Here is an 8,011-nt window from a genome sequence, read left to right as displayed (position 1 = left end):
TCTCATCACTACAAACACCGGCATGCTAAGCTTCGAGTAGGAGTAGCATTATTAATCAAGGAAATCACACTCGAAACCATACAAATACATAACTTTGTGATTGACCAAATGAAACACATAGCAGATGAAGAAGAAACAAAAGACGTCACTCATCATCACCGCAACATCAAGTTGTTCCCTACCTGGACGATGAAATTGCATAATGATATTTAGCAGCGATTATAACTTATACGAATAGAGACAACAACAACAACAACAACAAAAAAAAAGGAAAAAATAAAACACAACAGATGAACCAAATATAAATATACTTACCGGTGGTTAAAACAAACTCATGGCAGGGTTTATCAAGGTTGAGTTTGAAACGGTGAATCGAATTGCGGCTTAAGGTTTTGCGAAACATGAAGCGATTTCACGTTAGGTAATATACATCTGAGAGTTAGATGAAAGTGAGTGACTACGGCAATGAAATATTAGGTTACTTAAACTAAAATATTAGGAGTATTACTTTTCCCACCGTATGTCTTTCCTCGCGCGCCATATTTTTTTTCAATTTTGCCCCTGCTCCGGATTACGTTTTCCGGATTACATTGTTAGAATTTTGCAGATGTTTCCGGATTATAAATTCCGGAATAAAGTTTTACCAGAAGTAAAAATAAAATAAAATGCGAATAAAAATAATAAACAGAAATAAAAAGACATAAGCATAAAAAGAAATCATTTTATTAATATATGAACAATACATTACAATAATTTTCAAGCTTTCAAGCTTTTTAAGCTTATTACATCCTAAAACTATTTCTAATCCTATCCTATTACATAAGCTATACCAGTGGCTCCAGCTCTAACTCCAGCCACTGATGGAGAGGAAAGAGATTGGGAGGAAAGAAGATGGCGGGGAAGAAGAAATGCTGTTGGTGGGGAGACAGAGGGGGCACAGGTGCCTCTAGGGAACAAGAGACCATGATGGTCAACAAGACACCCAGGCAAACCAACCTCAGATTCAGACTCACCCCTACCCTATTGACCGATCATATGAGCCCTGATGGATTTCCAAAGAGGCCTCTTTTTATGAAAGACCAACGATGGAAACACATCGTTGTAGAAGAAGAGAAAGAAGAATGTGTGACTTGCATTGAGAAAATGAAGCCTATTTATAGGGGAGGGAAAGTAAAAAACATGTGCTTAACCATAATTACAGTCAAAAAACGTGTAAAAACACGTTTTTACACGCCGCCCAAAACGTTTGAAAAACGTTTTCTTTGTGGTGCAGACCACCGGCCAAAAGCTTCTGATGCAATCCGGAATGCACATACATTCTGGATTATATATTCCGGAAAAAGACGATAATGGGGTGGATCAAAGGAGAACTTCTGCCTTTGTGTATGGTGAGGGTTGGTTCGGATTTTAGAATCCGGATTGATTCAGCATTGGATTCTTCTATGTGGCCCACGTTGCACCGACAATTTTTGTGGTCCACAGCGCCCAAATGCCTCTATAAATAGGGGTCCCTGATTTCATTACAAGTAAACTACACCAGGAAAAAAAATCATGGAATTCCCTGGCTTTGATCCGAACACCAAGCTAGCGACAGTCTACTACAACGGTGGAACACCACCCCATCTGTTTAGGATTCGCGACGATGTCACCCTCTCCGGGCTGAAGGATGAGCTGGATCAAATCAACCGTCAACTCAACCACAGAGACACGAGGAGGGTGGTCGGTGTTGAATATCGATGTCCATTGTCCGACTCAGCCGGATCTCTACGCTTCAACCGGATGAAACTCACAAACGACGGCGACGTGAGAACCATGTTCTCTGTCTTTGGTCAGCAAAACGCTAGAGGACCGATCGAGTTGGACGCTTCGTTGGTTAGATCTACTGAACAAATTATGAAAAGTTTGCACCGGCCCAGGAACTACGAAGAGATCAGGGCTCTGCTGGAGGGACAAGAGGAGGAAGAAGTTAGTTTAGATGATCCGTAATAATGTGTTATGTTTTAATTAATCGTGTGTTTTATGTTGTTTTAATTGCGTGTTAGTTATGTGTTGTTGAATTAAGTTGTTGCATTATCTTTTAATTGTGTGTTTTATTGCATGTTAGTTATCTGTTGTTGAATTTAATTGCGTCTTTTATTATGTTTTAATTTACGGCTAAGATGTTCATTTAATCGATAAAATAACCAAATATATGCTTTTCGGATTACTAAATCCGGAAAACACAGGGAGTAAGTATATTCCGGAAAACGTAATCCGGAATGCCTCAGCATAGGATTCTTTTGTATGGACCACATTGCACTAAGAGTTTATGTGGTCCACAACATCCAAGGACCTCTATTAATACATCCTCTCCGGTTTTCACCTTCAATACCATCAAAACACACAAACACACCAAAGCAAACCATGCAAATTTTTGTCATCAAGCTGAGGATCTTTCTCATGCTGTTTTAAATATATAGATCTCTATATAACGGCATGATGAAGATCCTCAGCATGCTGTCAAAAATATATAGATAGTCCTTGATGCCTCCTTGATAGATAGATAACTCAAAAATATCAAGAGGTTTCTATGAGTTAGATCTTGCTGCCTGCCAAATGAATATGTCATTTGGCAAGGCAGCAGGATCTAACTCAAAGAAATCCTCTTGAAAACACCTTGCCTTTCTTCATTGTGTTGCAGATCTGACTCCAAAGAAGAGGTTCTTATGAACTCTCATGTCGGTCTGCAGATCGTAACATGTCAGTTGGCAGACCGGCAGGATCGAGTTCAAAAGCTCCTATTCGAACCACCTTCCCAAACGATTCATCATTTATGTTATTCTGGTGCGGTTCGGACTATATAATCCGGAAATGCTTCGTGCATTCCAGATTATAAAATCTGGAACCACTCATTAAAAATTTGGCCGGTGACGTTTCACCAAAGCTTTGGCCGGTTAGTGGAGTTTGAATGCATTTTTTTACGGTTTTGAATGTGGAACACGTTTTATTTGACTGTAATTAGGACCTATGACTTATATAAGGCTATAAAAAGGCTTGGATCTTCAACATTTTCCTTCATTCTTCTTCACCTCCTTTCTTACATTTTCTTCAAAAAAAATTAGTTTTTTAGGTAGCTTTTATCAGTGTTTGTGGTATCATGGTCATTGTTGACCGCTCATACGACCCCTGCAATTGCATTTCAGCTTATGCGGGGGTCGTATAACGGTCAACAGAGACCCTTGACATCAAAGAAAGACACAAAATATTCATATCGTATTTGTCCGGATTTTATAATCCGGAAACACTATCAATCTGGTTCGGAATATGTAATCCGGACCAGGGGCATTTTTGGAATTTTTGCAGGGCGCGCGAGAAGGCAGTAGGGTGGGAAAAGTAATACTCAAATATTAGGGTTACATGATAATGGGCCAAGCCCATTTTGGGTTTTCAATATTCATATTTGAATTTTGCTCTCCACCCTGCACGTTTTGCTCGCACCCTGCAAGCGTACCAAAAATGCCCTTGCGCAAGTTAAGTCACGCAGCGTGACTTAACTAACGCACGTTGTATTTATGCGTGACTTAAGTCACGCGAAACGCGAGTTAAGTCGCGCAAATAAGACTGATTTTTACTTCTTTTTTTTTATGCCCTCTTGAGGTAAAAACTTATTTGATACCCTCTTCGGTATATGCCAAATAGCTCCTGGGGGAAATAGTGATCAGTCCTGCGGAAAACGACATCAAGATGCCCTTTTCCGACCGGACCGACCACTACTTCCCCCAAAAGCCACTGGTATATACCTAAAGCGGTATAACCACCCTAGAAACTAATAAGAACCAAAGAAGAAGAACAAGAAGAAGAGAAAGAGGGGGGGAGAGTAAGATGAGAAAATGTGAGGAAAAGAGGAAGTATGTGAAGGTTTTTATAGGGGGTATTAGGTATATAGCAATTAATGAGTCAAAAAATGTGGTCAAATGTGAAGGAAAACGTGCAAAAACCATTGAAGACCATTGACTACCGTCCAAGAAACGTTTGTGCTTCAGTTTTTAGAACCGGCCAACTTACGCAAGTTAACTTGCGCAGAGCTTATAACATGCGTGACTTAAGTCACGCACAGCTTATATGGTGCGTTAGTTAAGTCACGCAGTGTGACTTAATTAACGCAATATATTTTTTCTAATAAAGTAAAAAAAAATAAATTAGAAGAATAAAGTCAATAAAATAAATTTGAATAAAATTCGAATAAATATTGCGAGTGCGTGAATTCGAATAAATATTGCGAGTGCGTGAATTCAAATAAATATTGCGACAGCGTGAATTCTGTTGGAACAAAATATGTTTAACAATGAACCTTAAAGAGTTTTGATGATAACAAGGTATTAAAAATTGTAAATTGGACTAGCTAATATTTGTTCAAGTGTACAGGACCATAATTATAAAGTTACATCATCATTGGTTCTGAATGAGCAATTAAAGAGCAAAGGAAACAACAAAAATTTTTGAAGCTTGGACGCTCCTGAAGGCAACTTGTTACTGAAGAGAAAAAGCGCTCCTGAAGTTAAGTCGCTTCTGAAGTAAGAATAGTGCTCCTGAAGTTAAGACGCTTCTGAAGTAAGAATAGTGCTCCTGAAGACAAGAAGTCCAGAAGTCATATCATCAGAAGCTGCATCATCAGAAGCTGCAGAAGTCATATCATCAGAAGCTGCATCATCAGAAGCTGCATCATCAGAAGCTGCCTCATCAGAAGCTATTTCACCAGAAGCTGAATCTCAACTGGATTTGCAAAAGATTCAAGAATTGAAGAATTATCAATGCAAAAGCTGTCTATTGGATTCGAAAACACAAACAAAGGATTAGTGGAATTTTGCAACGGTCATTTCAAAGGTGTTTGAAGGCTTGTGCTTGCAATTTTGACGAAAGCGTTGACATTGTACTTTGTACGAATTGTACAACCACGTTCTCCACTACTCTGTTTTGTGTCCACGCTACAAGACAAGAAAACAGCTCCAGAATACGGTTACGCCTGCATAGATGTTCCTTTGGATAAGGAATGGATTTCAAATTAGTTCTTCATAGGACAACAACCAAATCAGGCAAAAGATCATTGGTGAAAGATCAAGCTTCAACAACGACTCTTTGGTGTGCTGGCAATTTCACAACGTCTCTTTCACACCTCTATATAAAGGAGTGAAGACCTAGAGATTTGGTAATGCAAGAACGCTGAACGAAAGACTCACAAGATTTTCACAAGTACCAAACCTCTGCTGAAATTGTTCTGCATTCACTTAGAATTTCTGTGTCTCAAAGTCATATCTTAGAAATTCTTAAGTCCATTGAGTCTGTATCTGATTTGTATTGTGAGCACCTCTGATTGTATATCAAGTGTTCAACCTTAAACAATTTTCTGTGTAATTTTGTTTAGTTAGGAAGTCTCTTGCAGTTGTGCTTGAGCAGGAAGTCTCTTGATTGTGTTCTTGAGCAAAGGAAGTCTCTAGCTTGTGTGCTGGAGCAAAGGAAGTCTCTTGCTTGTGTGCTTGAGCATTTGTAATCAGATATTACTCATAGTGAAATCTCCTTAGAAGTGCAAGGGGGACTGGACTACTTCCGGATTGTGGAAGGAACCAGTATAATTGCTTTGTGTCGTTCTTCTTCTCTCTCTCTGTTTTATTCCGCTGCATTTAGATTCTGATTATCACTTCAGAAGCTGTCTCACTTAGCTTCTGATCAGTGTGTTCAGTTTTAAGGAGAAACGAAGAATTTTTCAAAACACAATTCAACCCCCCCTTCTTGTGTTTTTCTCACCTTCAAATTCAAATAAATATTGCGATAGCATGAATTCAAATAAATATTGTGATAGCGTAAATTCGAATAAATATTGCGTATCGAATAAGTAAATTATAATAAGTACACAACATTAATTCAAATAAAAATGGCGTATTGAATAAATAAATTCGATAAGTACACAACATTAATTCTTAGACAATTTTATTTAGATAGAATTTCATCTACGTTACATTACATTGTGGTATCATTACATTACATTACGTAAAAGACATGTACGTCAACTATCATTACATTACATTCGGAAATGTACCTTCCAACTACAACAATTATCTTACCACTGAATGGGGTCAATTCAAACTAGCTAAAAAGCAGGACTCCGACATTCGTCCAGAAGTATTATTGTTCCATTCCAAATGTTAATTTCTTGTTGGTCTTGGTTTTAAATGATAGTATCTAAGTGCCAACGGAATGAGGTCCAGACCTTGACACTTCGATACCATCATTTAAACGAAGCCAACAAGAAATTAACATTTAGAATGGAACAAAAACACTCCTGGGCGAATGTCGGTGTCCTGCCATTTAACTAGTTTGAATTACCCCATCCAGTGGAAGACAATTGTTGTAATTGGACGGTGCATTCCAACTACAACAAATGTCTTACCTCTGAAATGGGGCAAATTCAAACTTGCCAAACAACAAGACTCAAGCATTTTGCTGGGCATTCATGCTTTCCTTTGAAAAGAATAAATTTTTGTCAGGCTTGATTTAGATGATGGTATTCAAGTGCCAACGAAATGAGGTCCATTCCTTGACACTTAATACCATCATCTAAGCAAGCCTAACAAAAATTTAATCTTTTCAAAGGAAAAACATTAATGCCCAGCGAAATGCTTGAGTCCTGGCCGTTTGGCAAGTTTGAATCACCCCATTTCAGAGGTAAGACAATTGTTGTAGTTGGAATGCACCTTACCCTAACTAATGACGATCTTCTGGGGAATCAAGCTGTTGATGATATCTTTAGTTGATCTCAGCAACATCACCCGCATATCGATCCACAGGAACTTGGTGTGCTCCCAAAACATACTCGTCACGTTTTCGTCGTTCTTTAACTCCACCCAAGTGAATGATACGCTCCCCTCGTCGAGCTTTGAACGTTTATATCGAACATTTTGCACCCTCCTTGTGTCTCTTGGGTTGACTCCTTGGTTGAATTCATTCAGTTGATCCTTGAGATCTCTTAGCGTTACATCAAGGCACCGAACCTTCAACCTCTGAGGTTCTCCGCCGTTGAATGTTGCATGAACGTCGATCCACCCGACCATTGTTTCAAATCTACGCACATAGAAATTAAAAATAATCAATGAAAAACTCATTCAAACATTTAATCAAACACTTGGTGTGCATATTATACATAAACCCTAAAAATGATAACTACAACATAAACATGCAAACATCTAAATAATTAAGCAATATTACTCATTTGCATGTAACATTGTAGCATATCTTGCAAAAAAAAAATCAAAATTTAAACAAACCCTAATTCTAAAAAAAAATTCTAAAAAAATCAACATAAACATGCAAACATCTAAACATTTAAGCAACACAAGTCATTTACATCCTAACATTGTATGATTTCCTTCCAAAAACACCAAAATTTAAACAAACTCTAAATCTAAAAAATTTCTAATTTAAGAGAAAAAATCTAACATGCAAACATAAAAGGTTAATGGTGTTTGATCATGAGAACTTACTTGTTATTGGAGTGTTGTTTGATTTGAACTTGAAGGAATTTTGGAGTTGGGTGATTTGAGAGAGATTTTTGAGATTTTAGATGAGAAATGAGGAAATGAGGTGGTCTGCATGCTTAAGACAGCACGCCACGTGAGTTAACTAACGCTGCGCATGTTAACTCACGTAGCGTTAGTTAACTTGCGCAGAAATTAACACTTGTGCAAGTTAACTTGCGCTAGGGCATTTTTGGTAGGCTTGCAGGGTGCGAGCAAAACGTGCTGGGTGGAGAGCAAAATTCTTCATATTTTTGTTGATTCACTTGTTTTTTATTTTTTGTCAAAAACAAATGGATGTAAATTGTTAACTTACACCTTAAGTAAGTGTAAATTAACACCTCAAAATTAAAGTGAAAAATTTATACTAAAACTTGGTATCCCACTTATAGTATAGATTATTGTTTAAAATTTATAATTATTGTTCTCGTACAAGGTCTTAACGGTGAAAGGTCTGGTGAGCT

The 8,011-nt window shown here is 37.8% G+C and overlaps 1 protein-coding gene across 1 annotated transcript; it reads left to right on the top strand.

Annotated features, from left to right (window-relative positions):
- Positions 1-1,551: 1,551 nt before the first annotated feature.
- On the top strand, positions 1,552-2,686 carry LOC146959175 (uncharacterized). Its single transcript, XM_085753200.1, has 2 exons — positions 1,552-1,965; positions 2,681-2,686. The coding sequence occupies exons 1-2, from the start codon at positions 1,552-1,554 to the stop codon at positions 2,684-2,686; spliced, it is 420 nt and encodes a 139-aa protein (XP_085609326.1).
- Positions 2,687-8,011: the final 5,325 nt, after the last annotated feature.

Source organism: Medicago sativa, chromosome 1 (assembly GCF_051527215.1).
Source record: "Medicago sativa cultivar Bolivia chromosome 1, Bolivia_mono, whole genome shotgun sequence".
NCBI lineage: Eukaryota > Viridiplantae > Streptophyta > Magnoliopsida > Fabales > Fabaceae > Medicago > Medicago sativa.
The sequence above is the reverse complement of the archived record's forward strand: the minus strand, read 5'-3'. Positions and strand labels throughout refer to the sequence as shown.